The sequence below is a fragment of the Podarcis pityusensis genome (assembly GCF_964106645.2).
Source record: "Podarcis pityusensis genome assembly, chromosome: 9".
Taxonomy (NCBI): domain Eukaryota; kingdom Metazoa; phylum Chordata; class Lepidosauria; order Squamata; family Lacertidae; genus Podarcis; species Podarcis pityusensis.
The window spans coordinates 15,478,029-15,501,259 of NC_138034.1; the positions used below are offsets into that span (position 1 = coordinate 15,478,029).

The 23,231-nt window shown below is 43.5% G+C and overlaps 1 protein-coding gene across 3 annotated transcripts in view; it reads right to left on the reverse strand.

Annotated features, from left to right (window-relative positions):
• ARAP2 (ArfGAP with RhoGAP domain, ankyrin repeat and PH domain 2) overlaps positions 1 to 18,465 on the reverse strand; it is a 136,802-nt gene extending 118,337 nt beyond the window's left edge. Inside the window, exons 1-3 of one of the 3 annotated variants that reach the window (XM_081019780.1) lie at positions 18,233 to 18,464; positions 16,637 to 16,807; positions 6,606 to 7,659 (exon numbers count right to left, since the gene is read on the reverse strand). In XM_081019780.1, coding sequence (XP_080875906.1) covers positions 6,606 to 7,495 — 890 coding nt within the window. In that variant the 5' untranslated portion in view covers positions 7,496 to 7,659; positions 16,637 to 16,807; positions 18,233 to 18,464. Of the gene's footprint in view, positions 1 to 6,605; positions 7,660 to 16,636; positions 16,808 to 18,232 lie in introns of all 3 variants that reach the window. The other 2 variants (XM_081019781.1, XM_081019779.1) reach the window with 2 other exon arrangements.
• Positions 18,466 to 23,231: the final 4,766 nt, after the last annotated feature.

The following is a 23,231-nucleotide window of genomic DNA, read 5'->3' on the forward strand; positions in this document are numbered from 1 at the left end:
GTGATCCCTTCCAATTCTACCATTCTATGATTCTATAATTCTGCTTGCCCTAGGCAAAGGTCTTAGGCAGTTTTGCCTTTGTCCCACTGCTTTTTGCTAGATTCAGGTAGGTAGCCGTGTTGGTCTGACACAGTCAAAAGAAATTTTAAAATTAAAAAATTGTCCAGTAGCACCTTAGAGAGCAGGACGCGGGTGGCGCTGTGGTCTAAACCACAGAGCCTAGGGCTTGCCGATCAGAAGGTCAGTGGTTCAAATCCCTGTGATGGGGTGAGCTCCAGTTGCTCGGTCCCTGCTCCTGACAACCTAGCAGTTCGAAAGCACGTCAAAGTGCAAGTAGATAAATAGGTACCGCTCTGGCGGGAAGGTAAACGGCGTTTCTGTGCGCTGCTCTGGTTCGCCAGAAGCGGCTTAGTCATGCTGGCCACATGACCCGGAAGCTGTATGCCGGCTCCCTCAGTCAGTAAAGCGAGATGAGCGCCGCAACCCCAGAGTCGGTCACGACTGGACCTAATGGTCAGGGGTCCCTTTACCTTTACCTTAGAGACCAACAAAGTTCGTTCTGGGCATAAGCTTTCGTGTGCATGCACACTTCTTCAGATAGTGCTCAATTGGAGAAAATCCTGAGAAAACCCAACTGAAGTTCTCTTCTATTAGCAGTAAATATCAGGTTTTTCTAGTGTTAGGGTAGGTGGAAGTGTAGATGACCCCCCACTTTTCTATTACAGCACCTAATCTAAAGGCAGCGCTGAACTGTTGAAGCAAATAACTAGGAATTCAGTGAATATCCATGATACTTTTATTCCGAAAGGACACGTTTGCACTTCACACTAAATCAAGCTTTGAAAGGAAGTTCACAAGCTTCAATGGAAGCTGGGTTTGTGCGCTGCCATTTCCTCTCCTTCCCCATACAGCTGGGACGAGAAATACGTTTCCGAGCACAATTCAAAGTGTTGGTGCTGACCTTTAAAGCCCTAAACAGCCTCGGTCCAGTATACCTGAAGGAGCGTCTCCACCCCCATCGTTCTGCTCGGACACTGAGGTCCAGCGCCGAGGGGCTTCTGGCGGTTCCCTCATTGCGAGAAATGAAGCTACAGGGAACCAGGCAGAGGGCCTTCTCGGTAGTGGCACCCGGCCGTTAGAATGCCCTCCCACCAGATGTCAAAGAGATAAACAACTACCAGACATTTAGAAGACATCTAAAGGCAGCCCTGTTTAGGGAAGCTTTTAATGTTTAATAGGTTATTTTATTTTAGTGTTTTGTTGGAAGCCGCCTAGAGTGGCTGGGGGGACCCAGCCAGATGGGCGGGGTATAAATAATAAATTATTATTATTATTATTATTATTATTATTATTGGCACTTCTGCATTTAATTAAGCACAGCTTACCATACTGTCTCCAGCCAGAACTGTGGTCAATACCAACTATGGTTGGGTTTTTTAAAAAGCGCTTTCTAACCCATTGTTTGAAGTTGGTTTGTTTGAAACTGACCACTGTTAGTACTGGTCAAAATATGTCACTCGGGGTAACAGGACAAACCATGGCTAGCCAAAAGAAAAAGCTTCTGAACTCCTTCTGGCTATATGGCAGAAGTAATAATAATGATAACAACAACAATTTATTATTTATACCCTGGCCATCTGTCTGGGTTTCCCCTGCCACTCTGGGTGGCTTCCAACAGAATATTAAAAACACAATAAAACATCAAACATTAAAAACTTCCCTAAACAGGAAGTAGAGAAGGAGGGGTGTTCATGGTACCTTATTCCTCCAGAATGTCATGCTATAGTTTAGCATGATATGCAAAGTGACAATAGAATATTAACAGCTATTGATACATGTGCTGAACAAGGGATAAGGGCTGGATCTAGACATGTCAAAGAAGTGTTAAACGTGTTGTAAACTTTGTATGAGAAATCGGGTTGGCAAAAATGGAACTCCACAGCGCCATCTGGTGTCACAGGGTTATAATGCACATACAACGCACATAAAGTGTTTTTTCTTTGCCAGTGTCTCTGAGTCCAAGGTCTCCAAACACTTGCCACACATCCACTAAAAAGCAAGTGTTTTGCTACATAGTTAAGTCTATGGCAGATAATGAATAACAATGTAGAATAAAAGAGTCTTATACAACAGCTCATGACTGTGCACAGAAATCAGCCAGTCGCTTTGACAGGAAGCATGATAAGCATCATCTCAACATCAAATGCAACGGCAAACTGATTAGCACTTCAGATGCAGAACAATGTATTTATGCAAAGTTGCAAACCAACCATTTCGAAAATCCATTTAAAAAATGGCATGTCTGTTTTTTTGCATATATATATATGCATATATATATATATAAAATATCCCAAACATGCTATGTTAATTTTCAGGTGGAAGTACGTTCTGAATAATGGAAGCAGCATTATTCCTCAGCAATACATATTGAAAATAGAGATCCATGCCAAGAATACAGAAAGATAGACATAGACAAGGATATAAATCTTCTCAAAAAGGCAGAATAAAATCTGTGATAAAATAAAAAAGCTGGCTTCCCAGAAAAGTATTCGCATAAAACTTGTGAACTTGTTTATAACCCCCAAAAATAGTATGATTCTCCAGAATTACACTGATAAAAGTCCACACAGAATGGGCATTAATTAATTAACTTTTAGCTTGCCCTTTCTTCCAAAAGGTGCCAAGGTATCTTAACTAATCCCCTTGTGGAAAGGGGAGACATAATGGACTCAAAAATATGTGTATCCCTAGTTTCAAACTGCAATTCCCATCAGCCTCCTCATGCTGAGTGGAGTGGGTGGCAATTGCTGTCCCAAACACGTGGATGTTGGGGAAGGCTAACTATGGAGTATAAATTTGCCCATATTCACAGCTGTTGTGCAAGTGAATCAACTGCGGGCCTTCTCTGTTCCCATAAACTAAAAGGCTTTTTTAAAAGTCTTCAAAAATTGCAAAATAAGTGTCATCATGTAGGCAGCATGTCACTTTGATATTATCTCAATTAGGTTTCTCAGACAAGGAAACTGTGACTCATTACTTTTATTAAAATTACAAAACAAAGTCTCTCTGAATCTTGTTAGGAAACAAAGGCAACACTCACATCATGTCAAACCACTCGTGTCTTGTAACATAACCGAATACAACATGACAGTCTTGAAATTCTGAGAGCTGGTGCTATTAATTTGCTCTTTTCAAAACACAGCATTAGAGTTTCTGAAAGATTTCAAATCAAGAAGTGATGTAATGCAGAAATGAGAGAGGATCTCTTTACAAAAGCACCAATGGAAGGTTGTCTAGCATTGGGTAATGTTCCCAGTTTCAAATTCTTTTAATCCACCCAGTGGCATAGTGTGGGGACCCAGGACCCGGGTGCAGATTTTAGAAGGGTGCAATGGGAAGCAACAGGCTCCCTCATCAAGGCCAGAGTCGTGAGGAGGCAAGGCAAGCCGCGTCTGGGACAGCTAAACTGGTATGCAACAAATAAAAAATTCATCACATTCACAGGTCTTAAGGTTCCTTCTGCAAGTATAAATTTGGCCCTATTCACAGCTGTTGTGCAAGTGAATCAACTGTGGGCCTTCTCTATTCCCATAAACTAAAAGGCTTTTTTAAAAGTCTTCAAAAATTGCAAAATAAGTGTCATCATGTAGGCAGCATGTCACTTTGATATTATCTCAATTAGGTTTCTCAGACCAGGAAACTCTATGAGAGCAACAAATACAAATTCATCACATTCAAAGGTCTTAAGGTTCCTTCTGCAAATGGGGGGGGGGGGGGACATGAACTGAAGCACCATATTGACCCAAATACAAGCAGCACTTTTTTCCCAAACTCCTATTGTGAAAAGTTAAAGTGTGGCTTATATTTGCAACCTTATGTTATCGCTGCTGAAACAGCTGCCCACAAGGGCCATCTGGGGTGCTGGACAATGGCGCCCGTCCCGACCACGTCTTCCAAGCCTCCCCCGAGACACCATAAGGAAGGGGGAAGGGGGGGCGGCCACTGGCAAAGCGGTGCGCCTCCCCCCCCCGAGCAGCCTGGGGCAGTGGGGCAGTGGCACGCAGCCTGCCCACGCTCCGGCTTGGGGAGATATTGCCCGGAGGCAGTAGTGTTGGGAGGCGGGCGCACAGCGTGCTCAGAGCCAGGCGCCGGCACCGGCTTTGGGAGCAGGGTGCCAGCCACTCCCCATTCAGGGTGGCAGTGGCAGGAGGCAGGCCGCACCCGCAAATAAGCCTTGAATTTTAAAGGTGTGGGTGCGCCTTATATTTGGGCCAATACGGTATTTAAGACATTGATCACATCCGAACCTGCTAGACCAGGCATAGGCAAACTCGGCCCTCCAGATGTTTTGGGACTATAACTCCCACCATCCCTAGCTAACAGGACCAGTGGTCAGGGATGATGGGAGTTGTAGTCCCAAAACATCTGGAGGGCTGAGTTTGCCTATGCATGTGCTAGACTATCCAGTCCAGCATCCTGTTTTCACAGAGGCCTATGGGAAGCAAAAACTGAGCACAACAGCAACTCTGTGCGAGTTGCTGTGAAGAAGTATTTTGTTTTGTCTGTCTTTCAACATCCAGGATGTCCCCCAACTTCTAGTACTGAGAGACAAGAAGGAAGACTTTTTTTATCTCTCTCGATCCACTTTCTCCATAAATATTTTTATACACCTGTTTCACTTTGCCTTTTCTCTAACCTAAAAATCCCCAAACGCTGTAACCTTCCCAAGGCATTCAAGCTACAAAGTAACAGTCGGCTGGAATGCAGCATTGCAAGTAACATATTTTGTTAAGTAATAAGACACCAATTAAACAATACAATCCTGGACCTAGAATAGAAGTGGGAGTGGGGAACACAGAGTTATTTGCTCAGTGCGGCTACTCTGCATGACAGATTTGGTATTGAAATTTCAATGAGGACATTTGTTTTTATTTTTTAAAAAAAATATCTCTGCAGCACACTTTAAATAAGAGGTGACAAAACATGAGCTCTCTGTAGAATTCACAGCCACGCTGCTTAGCACCGCTGCGCTGTTCCACATCCCCAGAAGTTCCTTTACATTTCTAAGGACACACAGACTTCTATAATCTGTGCTTAACAAGCTGGAGGCAATTTTCAAAGACAGGTAAAGGTCTCAGGGAGGTGGGGAGAGATTCTGTCCCTTAGCCATATGTAAGGAGAATAATAATATAGAAAATTTCTTTTAAAAATCGAGGCATGAAAGAACACTAGATAAGTGCACTACACAAGGACACTAAACTTTTTCAGAGCTTGGGGAGGAATCTAAGCAGCATTAAGTATAAAGACCTTAGCTTCAAATTCAGCAGTCTGCATCTCTTAACAGATCTCAGTGTCTGTGCATGGCATTTAATGCAATTAATTGAAAAACAAAGGGTGACCACAGTTCTGTGGCTTGTGCATCATGACCACAAAGTTGAGGGCTGCCTATTTCAGGGCAGAGGTGAATAGAGCGGCTGACAAAAATGGTTTGAATGCAGTTCTGGTTTTCTCCTCTGAAATGTCTAGTTCAACCGCTCCCAAATCCTGAAGTTATTGCAATGAGCATTGCACATTCCCCTACTTCATGCCACTGGCAGCTGCTGAATGGGCATGGAAACATATCTGAGATGATGTCAGAGCACATCATCTCTTTGAAGGTGACCTGGAAACTACAACTAAACTACAGAATGCGGCAGCTAGACTGATGACTGGGAGTGGCTGCCGAGACCATATAACACTGGTCCTGAAAGACCTACATTGGATCCCAGTAGGTTTCTGAGCACAATTCAAAGTGTTGGTGCTGACCTTTCAAGTCCTAAACAGCTTTGGCCCAGTATACTTGAAGGAGCGTCTCCACCCCCATCGTTCAGCCCGGACACTGAGGTCCAGCTCTGAGGGCATTCTGGCGGTTCCCTACCAGCGAGAAGTGAGGTTACAGAGGACCTTCTCGGTAGTGGCACCCACCCTGTGGAACAACCTCTGTCAGATGATGGTGTGGTTGCTCAAGAGCACATATTAATAGTTACTGAAGCCTCCCTTCCCTTATACCTAGGCTTGCCATACGTCAGGAAAACTCCTGACATGTCCTGGTCTTCGGACGTAAGAATGGCGTCAGCAGCGGAAATAGCTCCAAAAGCTTAAAACTATTTAGGGTGAAGCTCAATAGTTTTGGGGTCTTCCTGAAAAAAGCTCAACAGCTTTGTGGGTATCAGAAATTTTACTTTCGAAATATGGCAACCCAACCCTACTTACGTTCTCACACGTTTATCCACATTTCTGCAATAAGCCACACTTGCCCCATCACCATCCCTGTTCTTCAACTCAAGAGCTCAGTCAAGAGACTGAATTGCAAAGCAAAAAATTCCTGGTTCAAATATTGAATCAGCCATGGACTCATTGGATGACCATAGGCCTCAGCCTCCCTGTCTGGAAATACAGAGATTATTAATAATAATACCCCACCCATCTGGCAGGGTTTCCCCAGCCACTCTGGGGAATAAAACTGACTAACCTGTAAGAATTGTAAGGATTACTGAAACAGTGTACACAAAGCACATTGAGCACTCCAAAAGCACCACAAAACATAGAAATTTATTAAAGTTTACCTCATCAAAGCCTTCGCCGCTGAGGAAGAGCCAGGTATTTTGGGAACAGGACGGTGCCTGAGCATGAAGGAGCGCGTTGGCCTAGGAGTTCCCTTTGTATTCTGAGTACAAGTGCGGTACAAATCGTTCTCTACCATTTCCCCTTTAAACTCAAAGAGCGGGGAGTCTGGTGGAGTATCGGACAAGCTTTCTGGTTCCAAAGACTTCAAGCACTCATCTCTGCCAGACTTCATTTCAGATGAAGAAAAACCAGAGGACAGAAATGATGTTTCTTCCGGTGTGTTACTTGGCTGAAAATCAATGGCTTCTGAGTGCACTTTTTCGCTGAGTGAAAAGGGTATCTTTTTGGACATCACATTTTTCACTGCATTCCTCGGAACAGAGGCAACATCTGTTGAGCATTTCAAGTCCTGACAGGATGAGCTAGGAGAATCCAAACCTGAAGACACGTTGTCTTTGACTTCTAATGACTCATGGTCTGAAAGTCTGCTATTATCTTCATACATGCAATTACTGCCACAAGCTTTATCTGCCCATTCACTGGGTATCCAGCTTGTTTCACCACCGTTTGGATTTAGGATGTGTGTGCTGGAACTGCAGCAAAATGGCTGCGAACAGCTATTTCCCAACTCTTCGGCATCATCAGTTTTCTGGCTTTCAACAGGCACAGATTTTTCGAGCATTTTTGCAAACATGACCTCCAATTGCTTGAGAACCCTTCTGCGGTGCCCAGTAGGAGTTATTCCAATTTGTTGGAGCACACTGTTGTTTATCCCCACGCAGTCTCGCAAAGCATTATAGCCGAAGTCTTGGAAGTTCTGAAAGTATTGCCCCAGGTTGATGCTCACTAGGAATTCTTTTATATCCACATCAGTGTCCCTGAATGACATACTGGCAACTTCATTCCTCACTTTCCGAGCTCCAAAACAGCATACAGTGCTATCCACACATATTCAGAAGCGAGACAAAATGCTTCTTTAAGCCCCCTGGACAGAATGAAATGTCTTCCACGAGCAGGAACAGCATGTATAAATTCAACACACACCTTCAAATCCTACAGTGCGTGGGGAGGAAAAGAATATATGTATTAGAAAGGTACTTCATAGTCCAAGTTCAGCACTTTTTTATTGCTATAAATAAAGAACTTGAAGCCCTTTGAATGCTTTGGTTGTGGAGTACGTATCATCACAGAGCAAATAAGCATCTGGGCTTTTATTTTGTGCCAGAAGATTTTAAAAACAGATATCGGATATGTGCTACTTTTCCTCTTAACGTTGGCTCCCTAAAGCTTGCACAATTATAGAAAACAACAAGAATGGAGTGAACACAAGCTTGCAATTAACCATTCGCCTGGTTGCCTGGGGTGAGGAGGTACCCTCTTCAAGCATTTCTAAATTGGAAGAAACTGAGTTCTCTTTTTCTTCCGACAGGCCGAGTCTTAAACAAATATATATTACGGAGGGAGGGCAAGATGCTTAGGGATGTGGGGAGGGAGTCTTTCGGAGATTTCATAGAAGGTTGCAACTAGGCAAAAGCTCACGCAACCAAAAGAGCTGTATATGGCTTTCCTGTTCCCCTTGACTCCACTTCCTCTTAATATTATTATGAATTTGTGGGTGCCAAACCAGTTTGTGGGTTGGGGGGGAGGAAGTAAGCTGTATGTTCACAGATTTCATTGTTGTAATAGCCAGGCCAGCTGGAGTGATGGGCCATTAAGAGAACAGAAAAAAGGGGCTCTGTGCCAGGTGGTAAATGGGTGGAGGTCCTCTTCCAGTTCTCAGTTAGTTAGAAAGACAACAGCTAGACCGCAGTAGCTAGACTGCTGACTGGGAGTGGCCGCCGAGACCACATAACACCGGTCTTGAAAGACCTACATTGGCTCCTAGTACGTTTCCAAGCACAATTCAAAGTGTTGGTGCTGACCTTTAAAGCCCTAAACGGCCTCGGTCCAGTATACCTGAAGGAGAGTCTCCATCCCCATCGTTCAGCCCAGTCACTGAGGTCCACCTCCGAGGGCCTTCTGGCGGTTCCCTCACTGTGAGAAGCAAGGTTACAGGGAACCAGGCAGAGGGCCTTCTCAGTAGTGGCGCCCGCTGTGGAATGCCCTCCCATCAGATGTCAAGGAAATAAGCAACTATCTGACTTTTAGAAGACATCAGAAGGCAGCCCTGTTTAGGGAAGTTTTTAATGTTTGATGTTTTATTGTATTTTTAATATTTTGTTGGAAGCCAAGGTCAGAGGAAGACTAGGTTGGTGATATCCGTGGCCCACACTGATCACCCCAGATCTCCTCCAAACTCGCTACCACTTCATCCTGACCCATCCCGATCCTGGCAAGTGGTAGAGCCACTGACACATAGAAGGCGCTGCTGCTGCTGCCTGTCTCTTCCCCACCCAGCACACTGCTGCCAACTACAACCTCAGACCCAGAGCCGTCTTTCCCATACGGCTTAGTGGTTCGGCACGCCAGGGCGCCAGCTTCTCAGGGGCACCCCAGCGAGTGGGAGAGCTGCGCGGCTTTGCCAATGGCCTCCCCTTTCCCTGCACACCCACCAGCTGCACCCCTTCAACTATATGGCTGGTAGGCACGCAGCTTCCTTCCCCAGCCTCCGTGGGAGGAGAGTGAGTGGCATGAGGGAGAGGTGCGCACGCACACACCATGGCTAGCAATGCACAGCTTCGCTCCCCCCCCCCACTATCCGTGGTAATTTGGGGGCACTGAGTGGATATTTGCACCCCAGCACTGCATCTGCTAAAGACGGCCCAGCTCAGACCCTCCAAGTCTCCCTATTTTCCGGGGACAGTCGCCGATTTACAGAAGCCCTCCCAGTTTCTGTTTGATCCTACAATGTCCTGCTTTTCCTTAAAGGGTAAAGGGGACCCCTGACCATTAGGTCCAGTCGTGACCGACTCTGGGGTTGCAGCGCTCATCTCGCTTTATTGGCCAAGGGAGCCGGCGTACAGCTCCCGGGTCATGTGGCCAGCATGACTAAGCCGCTTCTAGCGAACCAGAGCAGCGCACGGAAACGCTGTTTACCTTCCCGCTGGAGCGGTACCTATTTATCTACTTGCACTTTGACGTGCTTTTGAACTGCTAGGTTGGCAGGAGCAGAGACCCAGCAATGGAAGCTCACCCCGTCGCGGGGATTCGAACCGCCGACCATGCGATTGGCAAGCCCTAGGCACTGAGGTTTTACCCACAGCGCCACCCGCGTCCCTAGGACATCCCTATTTTCATCAGAGAAATATTGGAGGCTACGCAAACCTTGGTGAAGTCATAACACTGCACTGTGGCTACCACCAAGAACGGAAGAAAATGCACAAGGGAGAGAGGATGGGGAAAGAATGTGAGTGACCTCTATGGGGCACTTTGGGTCTTTAAATATTATGTCCAACCAGCCACGGACTCACAGAATCGCAGAATTGTAGAGTTGGAAGGGACCGCGAGGATCATCTAGTCCAACCCCCTGCAATGCAGGAATGGTTCTGTGATTCTTTGAAAAAAGGATCATTGGCAGCAATCACAGCCAATCCAACATTTGCAGGTCCCTGATCATCAGAAAAATTTATTTCATGGGAAAGATCCAGTTACGATCTTAGTCTTGGGAATCATGGGTGCAAGCACATGATTTGATTACAGGCACAATGCAGACTGCAAAAACTAAACACCAAGTTTCTTGCTAACTCGGTACTAAGAAACAGCTTCCCCAGTAATGACCAACTTCTTTAATGCCCTATTGTGCATCGCTTCCCTCTTTTATGGAAAAGAGGCAGGTCGTAACCTGTAGCAGTTTGCAGAAGGGTAGGTAGTAATTGAAGCAATATCATCGTAAGTCTTTAGGAAGTACCTGAAATACTTGCTTCTGCCCCCCCCCCCATATATATTATTTAAAACATGGGTAGGCAAACTAAGGCCCGGGGGCCGGATCCGGCCCAATCGCCTTCTAAATCCAGCCTGCAGACGGTCTGGGAATCAGCATGTTTTTACATGAGTCGAATGTGTCCTTCTATTTAAAATGCATCTCTGGGTTATTTGTGGGGCATAGGAATTTGTTCATTTATTATTATTTTTCAAAATATAGTCTGGCCCCCCAAAAGGTCTGAGGGACAGTGGACCGGCCCCCTGCTGAAAAAGTTTGCTGACCCCTGATTTTTAAATTCTTGATTGAGGGTTCAAAAAGCAGCCACGCAGCACTGCTTCCGAAGATCACAGTCACAGAGACCAGCCTAGCTATCTAGTTTAGCTGCCTAAGAGAGAAAGTGCTGCTCAAAGGGGGAGATTCTATGGCTTCCACTTGCTGCACCTCAGCTCCCAATGGCTAGAATTATATTCTTCATTGCCTTGGCAATGTTGGCAGCCATATTTGTGGGCTCCTGATAAGGACGCAAGAAAGCAAAGATTTCCATTTCGCCCTGTGTTCATTGCACACAGTGCTGTTTGCATTCCACTACAGTGCACCTTCGGGCATAACCTTTATTATTTGTGGCAGAATTTTACATAGCTGATTGCATTATGAACATGTTATTCCACACCATTCATTTCCCAATGTAACGGAAATGGAATGCATGGGGTGGGGGTGGGGAACCATAATCAAGTTCATATAATTTGAAGAACTGAAAACAACAAAAGCGAATACCGATTGAAATCGCTGAATTAATTTCTCCAGAAGCATTTTTACTTGGTATTATGGGTCAGGACATTAATAGGCAAGATGTTAAAATGTTTTTATATGCAACAACTGTGGCAAGAGTATTGTTAGCCCAGAAATGGAAACAAGAAGAAATTCCGACGAAAGAAGAATGGCAGACGAAATTAATGAACTATGCAGAATTGGACAAAATGACAGGAAAGATTCAAAACCTGCGGGACCAGAGATTTACAGAAGATTGGAAGTAGTATATGAATTATTTGAAGAGCAACTATAATCAACAAATTACGCTAGTAGGACTACAAGAAGTTTTGTAAGGAGAAATATACGAAGTGTTACAAAGTAGAAAAAGATAGAGATATTGGTTATGAGTTTGAAATGTAATAGGGAAGATAAGAAATGCATACTGAGAGATTAGATTGGAAAATTTTCGGACAGGATTGATGGAAGTCAAAAATTTGAATAAGATGTAAAAGTATGTTTAATCACTGTTGAAAATTATATGTAAAACACACACACACACACACACACACACACACACATATATATATATATATATATATATGAATTAATTTCTGCTCTGGACATTAAACGAATAAGTGAACATTGACCATTTTCCACTAGAATTCTCTGACATCTCTAACTCCCCAGAGAGGCTTACCTGGCACCTTCAATACACATCTTTAGGCACCAGACGAAAACATTCCTCTTCTACCACACCTTTGGCTGATTAAGCAATCTATGGGCTTTTAAATTGCAGGTGGGGATATTATTTTGTTTGTTGTTATGTTGTGTATATTTGTGATTTTATGCTGCAAACTCTCCTGTGATCCTCAGGTCAACGGCAGTATATAAATTAAAAATTAAATTAAATTAATAAATAGATAGATAGCTCCTGAAGGCATGGCTGCACATATAAGATTGTATATGTTTTATATGAACCCAACTGTATCTGCACAGCTCTCCTTCCTCAATTTTTTTTTTAAACTAGGAATCACGCAAAGAGGCCTTGCACAAGACATTATCATATGTGTATGATGAAGTTGCACACTGCCAGGGTGAAGAGGTTATGTAGCATAGGAAAGTTTATCAACAGGATTGAAATTATCAGCTGATGATGGGTAGCTAACAACATCAAAGCATCCTGGTTTATCATCACTAGGTTGTGCAACAGCGCTTCTCTACCAGTCGTGTTTGCATAGAGCTCTGATTGTTCAAGTTATTTTTAATGGTTTACTGCATTTTCATTTCATTCCTCAACAGCATCTATATATCCGATTATTAGGATACAGAAAAAGCAACCAGAATATAAAACACTGTTTCTTTGAAACATAGCTTTAATATATCCCAGAGTTTGCAAGGAATCTTATCCCAAGCCTGAAATGGCATCACTAGTTTAATATGAGGTGTATATAATAAAAACCAAAGCTATTTATTATGTTTATATCTTGGCTTTCCACTAAGGAATTCAAGGTGGTGTTATTTCATTCTCTTATTTCATACCCTCCCAACATTTCTCCAATGAAAAGAGGCAGTGTCTTTTTTCTATTTATTTTTAAAAAAATTAGGGGTACTTTCATTTTGACTCAAGAAAATCACCATTTTATAGTTCAAATCGTGAAAAATAAAAACAGTAAATGGACAAAAGTACAAAGATTCACAAAATGTTTAGGGGTATGCGTACCCCCAGAAAAAAGGACTGAAAATAGGAATGTCCTTTTCAACAACAACAGCAAAAATTTTATTATTTATACCCCGCTCATCTGACTGGGATGCCCCAGCCACTCTGGGAGGCTTCCAACAGATATAAAAACATAATAAAACATTAAACATTTTATTTAAAAAACCCTTCCCTGGTATATAGGGCTGCCTTCAGATGTCTTCTAAAGGTTGTATAGTTACTTATCTCATTTAGAAGAAATCTGAAGGCAGCCTTGTATAGCAAAGGGGGGCTTTTATGTTTAATGTTTCATTATAACTCCATACCTTCCAGCATTTCTCTGCTGAAAATAGGGCTGTCATAAGGAAAAGCAGGACATTCCAGGATCAAATCAGAAACCGGGATGGCTTCTGTAAATCCGGGACTTTTCCTGGAAAATAGGGACGTTTGGAAGGTCTGCTATATTATCCTCGCAGCAACCCTGGGAGGGGTAGATTAGGCAGATAGAGGCTCAAGAATAGCCAGTGAGCTTCATGGCAGAGTGAGAATGTGAAGCTGGGCATACATACATAGTCTTAGTCTAACACGCTGGCCTCTGATGACAGCCATATGAAGCAGCTTAGGCAGCACACACACGTGCTATCAAGGACCAACATGTATGTGCAAATGAGCTATCATGAATCTAACACAACATGCAGAACATGCTCTGAATTCACCTTCCACACAATGCCCTATAAGGAGGGAGCAGCTCTGAGTCACCAAATATTGTACGCGCATGTGTGAACCAGCTCTGCGTCTCCACTGAGGATGAGGCATAGGTGCCAGAGATTGTCATACACCCACCCAAGAAACATTAAAAACATTACTCAGCAAGATTGCTGCTCCACCCCTCTAACACACACACACACACAGGCGTTTAGAGTTTCTGGCACTAGTGCAGGAAAGGAATGACTTTATCAGCCCTACTGGCAAACTCAATTTCACACCATCCCACCCATGTAACTGAAGAGTCTTTTATTCCCCTGACAATGTTTAGGACATTGCTTGCAGAACGTATTTGCCAGCTCTGATAATCAGAGTCATTTGATTGGTAACCATGACACCCGCCTTCTTTTCATCTCAGCCCCTCCCTAAGAAGAAAGCAAGTATTCAGCCTGCACTAATTCTCCTTCCCACGTTTTCAAGCTCAGCAAACCGGCATCTTACTCGTTACTTTTTATAATGGATTTTAGAAAGTCGTGGAAAGAAGGCTGCTGATTGAAATTAACTCAGCTATACAGCTTTCGGTACGGCTTGCAGAGTTTCTAATGACGCCGTCTCGTCTTAGGCGAAGCTTCGAAGAAAAGTTCAATGGTCCTTCAAAACACAGGGAAATGTGCTTCTCCAGTTGTGGGGTTCCCCCAATATATAGGAATTCCCATTATACGCAGGCAGGCAAACAAAGGTACCGCTCCAGCAGAAAGGTAAATGGCGTTTCTGTGTGCTGCTCTGGTTCGCCAGAAGCGGCTCAGTCATGCTGGCCACATGACTCGGAAGCTGTACACTGGCTCCCTCGGCTAGTAAAGCAAGATGAGCTCATGAGCTCCGCAACCCCAGAGTTGGCCACAACTGGACCTAATGGTCAGGAGTCCCTTTACCTTTACCTTTAACTAGTAATATACAGTGATACCTCGGGTTAAGTACTTAATTCATTCCGGAGGGCCGTACTTAACCTGAAACTGTTCTTAACCTGAAGCACCACTTTAGCTAATGGGGCCTCCTGCTGCTGCCACACCACTGCTGCACGATTTCTGTTCTCATCCTGAAGCAAAGTTCTTAACCTGCAGCACTATTTCTGGGTTAGTGGAGTCTGTAACCTGAAGTGTATGTAACCTGAAGCATATGTAACCTGAGATACCACTGTAATGTTTATCAATGACAGGCGATGCAGCATGAGATAACAACATCCAACAGTCATGAGAAGAAGAAAAAGGGAAACATAAAGTCTTATAAAGTGAAGAAGTCTTTCAACACAGATGAAAGCTAGATTTCATTTAAATGTGCTCAGGGGCCCTCAAACACAACAATACAGTTTTGGAGCTTTCAAAGCTGCAATTTATGTTCCTGCACCTATTCCCATGAACAAGTTGAGGCCTGCTCCTAAGAGGTGCTAAAACCTGGCTGTCGAAAGGTCCTTGCCAATGAGGTGAAGTTAGCAATCAGAATTTTTTTTAAAAAAGAAAAGGAACAGCGTCAGTTATGCTTTGGAATGTGCCATCCATTGGCAATCACTTTTGAATGCAGAAGATGCTCCCAGATGACGTCAGCTAGAAACTCCTGCTATACTCCTGCGAGTCTGATTCCTTGGTGATTGTGCATTATCTAGTTCTCATGTTGAGAAAAACAAGAGGAACACAGTGCTCTCTATGCCAGCAGTACCACCACACATTATCTCTGACCACCACCATTTTCGTAAAATAAAAGCAAGAGGGAAAGGATAGGAAGGTCTTCCATTTCAGCCCGTTCCCTGGAGCGGAGCAAGTACACACAGTATTATGTTTTTGTATATGCTGGAAGCTGCCCAAAGTTGCTGGGACAACCCAATCAGATGGGCGAGATACAAAGAATAAAAATTATTATTATTATTATTATTATTATTATTATTATTATTAAACTTTTGTCAGCCACACAAGGGCAATGACTTAAGATTCCACCATTCATTCCATGTTATATTAAAGTAAGGTAGATTTCTCTATGATAATCTGCAACATGCATTTGACTATCTGACTTTTAGAAGACATCTGAAGGCAGCCCTTGTTTAGGGAGATTTTTAATGTTTTATGTTTTATTGTGTTTTTAATATTTTGTTGGGAAACCCAGCCAGATGGGTTGGGTACAAATAAATTATTATTATTATTATTATTATTATTATTATTATTATTTATGAGGCAGCTTTATATTGCTTTGCTTAACTCTCCAAGAAAGGCCCTTGCTTCCACAGTTTCCCAAACTTGGGTCGCCATCTCTTTTTGGACTACAATGCCTAACATCCCTATCTAGCAGGACCAGTGGTCAGGGATTTGTAGTTCAAGAACCGCTGGAGACCCAAGTTTGGGAAACCCTGCTTTTGCCTAACACAGCTGCTCCACTGCCCTTAGACCACCCAACGAAACACCCTCCACCACCCATCGCAAGTCCTTGGGCCAACAGCTATCAGTGAGTGAAGCAACACTTGGGCTTCTATCAGTCCTCGCTTGATCACAGTGTTGGCAACTATCTGGGAATGGGTTAGTCATGCAGGTGACATTCAAATGCTGGCAATGACTAACTCCCATGTCCATGTGACAAGTACACGAAGTAGAAAAGGAGTTAGGCAATCAGTCCAGAGAGTGACCCAATGTGTTGGGTCTGAGATGTGTTGACTGAGGAGTCTAGCTGTCTGTGGACAAACACCAGCTCCCTCGGCCTGAAGCAAGATGAGCATCACAACCCCATAGTCACCTTTGACTGGACTTAACTCTAGAGGAACATCTGCAAAGGGATTGCTCCATTGGTCTCAGGCCTGTCAGCAACCCAAAATATACCACCCACATCCTGATTCAAGGTGTTTATTAATAAAGGTCTTATCTGTCCCATGAGAAAGAGCTTACAACAACCACATGTTGATGCAAGCTAAATACTGAGATGTATTTCTCAATGAACAGGCTGCCTACAACAATGATATGGGAGTTTTACCTACTTACCTGGGAATAAGCCTCATTCAGCTCAATAGGACTTTATTCAGAGTAGACCTGCCATGTGTACGATTGCACTGTTAAGCATTTCCTCCGACTTTCAAAACAAGTCAAGGGGGCTGATATGTGTGGCCTCTGAGTGGGGCAACATGTTGAAAGAAATCCCAGGGAAACTAATCCCTGAAGAGGAACAAACAAGAATTAAAGAGTCAGCTCCCTGTGAATAAGCAGCAACTCATCTCAAGAGCGGAGATTGCTTAAGTGCTGCCACAGTGTGCAGCAAAACTGTAGGCTGAGCTCTCTGTACCTACCGGTATATCCCATATGAATGGTACTGCTCAGTACAACAGATTCACATACAAGTAAAAAGCTTTTTGAGAATACAGCCTCCCCTCCCCAAAGATAGCATGTAGAAACAGCAATGTGGGGACTCAATAAAAATATCACTCTGCACATGCTCAAGAACACTTTCATATATCCATACTGTATTCTTGCAGTGCCATAAGCAGATGCCATGGCTGAGCCCTGGAGAACCACAAAATAAATTAAGCCCAGGCCGCCATTAGCCAGTCAGAGCAGAACTGTGTTCAGCTTTCAGATACACCAATTGCAGCAAGTCTCCAAGATGGTTGGAGAGACATGCTGTAACTTGCAAATTCTGTTTGTTGTTACCTCACTGCCCAACGTGCAAATATCAGGAGCAGGAGCCGCCAACTTATTTTAATTGCCCTGTTCCTCTATCTTTACCTTCACATAAGGAAAAGCTTCATCTGTTAGATTTCCAAAAGTAGGGTGGAAAATTCTACACATGAAGGGGCTCAATAAAAGTATATTTCAAAAAGGTAGCAGTTCTAGAAATCATTGTAAAATCTTGCTTTAGAGTGTCTTTGAACTAAGCCATGAACTCTCAAGCTGCTTTCTTAACCTTCAGCTTTTCCCTACAGTTTAGGCATAATCACAGCATCCTTGCTACCTCACAGGCTTGTTGTAAAAGGTACTGATATTAGGTATGCAAAGAGCCTGAACGCTCTAAATCAAGCAGCTATACTCCAAGCACAGTTAATAAAAGTAAACAGAGGACTCGTTAGTGTGTGCAAATTTTGAGGGGAAAATCCAGATTTTTATGTAGAAATCTAAATTTCCTATATTGCCCAATGGCTGCTAATCTATGGCTCATTTAACACTAATAGTTTTGCAATTCCGCACCGCAAAGTTGACTGAATCCCTCAGCCGTGCCCTAAATGAGACCATCTGCAACATCACTGTAAACAAGCTGCCGCTTCTCATTACTTGTGGCATTCGTCTCGTTAAAGTGAGCGACTTTTCAGACCCTCCAATGGAAACGTTAGAATGTAAACGAGAAACGGAGGGATTAAGTGTACGTTTTCCTCTGCGGCAATCCCACGGGTTAAACGCAAGTCAGCATTTCCCGGGACAGAGGTTAAGGAAGTAGATCGGATTCCAACAAAACTCCCCAAACATGGGGGGGGGGGGGGAAACGACGACTCGTTGCCAGAACAACCTGGCTGTGTTTTTTTGTTTTTCATTTCCCCCTTTTTCTTTCTTTTTAACCCAAGTCCACCCGCCCCTTTTTTGCAAACTTACCCCAAGAATTCGGATCCGGCAGGAAGCAAGGAGCTGAACTTTACGCTCGCTTTCTCTTTTCTTTTCCTTCTCTCCGCCACTCCTTCCTGCTGATTTGCTAGCTGGGCTTGGAGAGGCGCTCCTGCAAAGGGCTAGCTGGCCAGGCACGCAGGCAGGCAGGCAGGTGAAGGCGGAAGAGGCACCTGGAGCAGCCGGACTGGAAGTGCAAAGGCTGCAGCGTCGCCAGGGCGCTCTCCTGCGCGCAGGGCCCGGAGAGGCGGCGGCAGCGGCGGCTCCTCCGTGGGGCGGTCTCGTTCGGCGGCGGAGGGAGGAAGCAGGAGGAAGCGGAGGTTTTGCAAGCCGCAGAAAGTGTGCTTGTCCTGCCACTTTCTTGCTGGCCCTGCTTCTGTTGTTCCAGCAGAATTTCTGCCTAGAATACCAAGCAGAAATTCAACAGGTGAAGTTTTTCCCCCTCCCTTAAGGTGAAGGGAGAAACTTTCTAACGCGGAGTAGGTGAACTTGACTAAATTATTATTATTATTTTCAATTTAATCTTTATTGGTTTATAAACAATACATCCAATGCACTTGCAACACCAAAACACCAAAGCATTACAAGCAGACCACCACCAATAGCAAAAAGCACAATGTATCTCGAAAAGGAAACAATAAAGTTAGTTTCTTCTCCTCCTGATGACTTCCGACCTCCTCTGCGTGGGTCCTTTATTTCCTTGTTAACTGCATCTGTTTTTCAATAAACTTAACCAATATTGCATGTTGTTTATATTCGTTTTAACCTGAGTTATTACAAGAGGTAATCAATGCATATTAAATATTTGACGTGGGGACAATGTTCTTTTAGATATAGGAACTTTTTTTCCTGGGAGGGAACCCAGGAGGACGCATAACCCTAAATATTTTGTGAATCTAAGTTTGGCCTCATTGAGGGGCAGTAGTTCAATATGAGTAGGAAAATAAGAGTACCCCTAAACATTTTATTTTTTTTAGAAAAAAAGTACTGGTTATGACCCTCGGCGTCCTGTTCAGCTCTACAGTTCTGTGAATACCCTCCTTTACTTCTTGGATTTTGGTGTGCCAGAAACTGCTGATTAAAACAGCAATCCTAAATCAGTTTAGGCTGTGGCTGTCACTTTACAAACCTAGAAGTAAGCCCCATTGAATTTAATAGGGTTTTGCTTCTGAGTAGACAACGATAGGATTCTGCTGATAGTAATGTGGTTGGGTAAGTTTACACCAGGCATCCCCAACCTGCGGCCTTCCAGATGTTTTGGCCTACAACTCCCATGATCCCTAGCGAACAGGACCAGTGGTCAGGGATGATGGGAATTGTAGTCCAAAACATCTGGAGGGCCAAAGGTTGGGGATGCCTGGTTTTGACGCTGGGCTAAATGGTCTTCACAGGCCACCTTTCTCTTTAGATGGTGATGTGTATTAGTCCACTTGCTTCAAAATATGATATGCCAGCCCTGCTGTGTTTTGAACTGAAATAAAATATTTAAGGTCTTTTATATATATAATAAATGTTCATAAATGTACCAAGCAAACACGTACATAAATATATAAACCACATGTCTGAAGCAGCACAGGAAAACAGCCCTGAAACCATTTTGACTCCCAAACTGACCAAATGATTTTCTGCAAGGTCAAGGAAAATGAAAAAGCCTCCCCATTGTTTTTTCATTCACAAATCCTGTCTTAAGGGTATGTCTGTGTATGAATAGGGTGAGCCTGTGACCTGGCTCAGGAACTAAGTATTTATCATTACATGACGTGGAAGAGACTTAAGAGCCTCGGACATAAGGTCACCAGGTTGATGGACTAGATGGATGGGATAGAAAGGACTGACAAAACCCGAGACCAGGAAGAAGAGATGATGGATGAAGATTGGAAGAAAGTTTTAAAAATTCATTTAGAAAAGTATTGTAAAATTAATGAGTATTAGAAAAATGTTGGAATGAAATTATTGGGCTTTAGCAGAAATGTTAAAAAGAATTATGTAAGAATATGTAATGGTTAAGAGAATTTGGTATAAATAAGATTTAAGTTTTAAGTTTTAGGACTTTTTATGGTAAGATAAGGTTAAAATAGCATCCCAACAACTACAAGACTGTTTTCATGACACCGATTGGGAGGTATTCGCCCTACAGGATGTAGAGACTCATATTGAGCAAGTGTTGGACTATATTAGGTTCTGCACTGACAATGTAACACGGAGGCGCCGGATAAAGATCTACCCAAACAGGAAGCCCTGGATGACAAGGGAGGTCCAGGGGTTGCTAAAGGCAAGAAATACTGCTTTCAGAAGTGGAAATAAGTCGCTGTACAGCTTAGCTAGAGCCAATCTAAAGAGAGGTATCCGTGTAGCAAAGGAGGCGTATAGACAGCGGCTGGAGAATCATCTACAAAGTAACAACACCAGGCAGGTGTGGCAAGGTGTACAAGAATTAACAGGGTATAAATCCAAGGACTCCCTGGCAGACGAGGGAGGGGCATCCCTCGCAGAGGATTTGAATGCCTTTTTTGCCCGTTTTGAAGTAACATCTGCAGCAACACCTGCTGAGGCTTTACCAACACCACCACCACTCCCTGTGAAGGCTTTGCCATCATCACCACCATTACCATCATCAGTACAAAGGAATGCAGTAGTCTCTGTGGAAAAAGAAGAGATGAGGAAGGTGTTGAAGGGAATCAACCCAAGGAAGGCCACAGGGCCAGATGGGGTAGCTGGAAGGGTATTGAGAGACTGTGCAGATCAACTAGCAGGAGTTTTCACTGGGATTTTAAATCGATCCCTAGCCCAAGCTATTGTTCCATCCTGCCTAAAGTCCTCTATTATCGTTCCAATAGCAAAAAAATCTAACCCAGAAGATCTGAATGATTTTCGTCCAGTAGCACTCACACCTATAATCATGAAGTGCTTTGAAAAGCTGGTACGAAATTATGTCATTGCCTGCCTACCAGAGGGACTGGACACATTCCAATTTGCTTATAAAACGAAAAGATCGACAGAGGACGCTGTGGCGATTGTCCTCCATGCCGTCCTTGCACATTTGGAGCAGCGGGGGGGGCTATGCCAGACTGCTTTTTTTAGATTTCAGCTCGGCATTTAATACCATTCTACCACAACGTCTGATGTCTAAACTGGAAGATCTGGGGCTTCCGTTATCACTTTGAGGGTGGATATTGGACTTTTTGTCAGACCGCCCCCAGAGGGTTCGGTTGGGCCCTTATACCTCTAATATGCTCAAGACTAACATAGGAACACCACAGGGATGCGTACTCAGTCCGCTCCTTTATATTCTCTACACGTACGATTGTGTCGCTACTCACCCTAGTAATAGGGTTGTCAAATTTGCAGATGACACAACCGTGATTGGGCTCATCCCTGAAAGGGAGGGTGAAACGGATTATAGAGATGAGGTGGAGTGCCTGACAGAGTGGTGCAGAGCTAACAACTTGCTCATAAATACAAGGAAGACAAAGGAGCTTGTGGTGGACTTCAGGAGACAGAAGAGCAACGTCCAGCCACTTTTGATTGATGGGGTCTGTGTGGAGAGGGTAACAACGTTCAGATTTTTGGGCATTGAATTACAAGAGGATCTGTCCTGGAGTGTTAACACAAGGGGGCTTGTGAAGAAGGCGCAGCAGAGACTGTACTTTTTGAGAATACTAAGGAAAAACCATCTTCCGCAGAAACTGCTGCTTGCCTTCTATCACTGTGCCATTGAGAGCGTGCTCACTTATGGCTTATGTGTGTGGTACGGAAGCTGTACTACCCAGGACAGGATGGGGTTGTGCAGGGTTGTTAAGGCAGCAGAGAGCATTGTTGGCTGCCCACTCTCTACCTTAGAGCAGATTTATGCCACAAGGTGCCATAGGAAGGCACTGGACATAGTAAAAGATCCATCGCATCCTGGTCACTGTCTCTTCGAGCTCTTGCCGTCGGGACGGAGATACAGGACGATGAAGACAAGAACGAGCCGTCTTAAGAACAGCTTCTTCTCCAGAGCGATCTCGGCCCTGAATGGGAAGCCCGGACTTTGAAAGTCATCTAATCTCCCTTGCTGTATTATACTGTATTGATTAATTAGTGTTTTTATGGAGCAGTCAAGTAATTTCGTTGTCCCCGAAGGGGGCAATGACAATAAAGATATTATTATTATTATTATTATTATTATTATTATTATTATTATTAATAGATTAAGGTAATTTAATGACAGAATATTGTGAAAGATGGAAAGGATTTGTTGAGATAATTAATAACTAGAATACAAAAAAGGGAGGTGCGAGGAGGTCAATGAAATAAGGTAATGACAGTTAAGGATCTGGGAATATTGGATTTGTTTTTAATTTTTTTGTTCATTTTTGCTTTTTGATTCTGATGTATTGTGTGTTTTGTTTTTTCTTTTTGACTTTGGTTTTTATTGATTTGTATTGTTTAATTGTTACTTTTATCTACTTTTTTCTTTCCTTTTTTCCCCTCTTGGTTTTTCCTTCTTATTTCTTTGTAACCTTAAAATTCTCAATAAATATCATTTAAAAAAAAAAATCATTACAAAAGACTGGCCAGGTTCCCCAGGATATCCAATCAAGTAAGCATTAACAGGTAACCTGCCAGACAGGAGGTAAACAATGCACTCAGATTTCTCTTGTAGACCACCCTTTCTGTGATGTAGGTATGATGTATCTGGGGGTGGTCTTGGACTCCAGGGCGGGCAATTTTAAATGTCTATATAAGGGAGGGGTGGGCACACCTTTGTTCAGGATCCTCCTCCTTCTCCTGAGTGTGAAGGGGGCACCCTGTTGCAACAGTTCAATAAAGATCAGGCTTACTAGCTGCTTTGCTTCTCAATATTCTCTGGTTGGCCTCTATTATTTTTCCGACCGATGGAGAGCCTGCAAAGGACTCTATAAGGGCTCTTGTTGTTTTTTTAAAAAATAATAATATTTATTGCTTTTAAACCTTACAAAGAGAAGAAAAGAAAAGAAAAAAGAAAAGA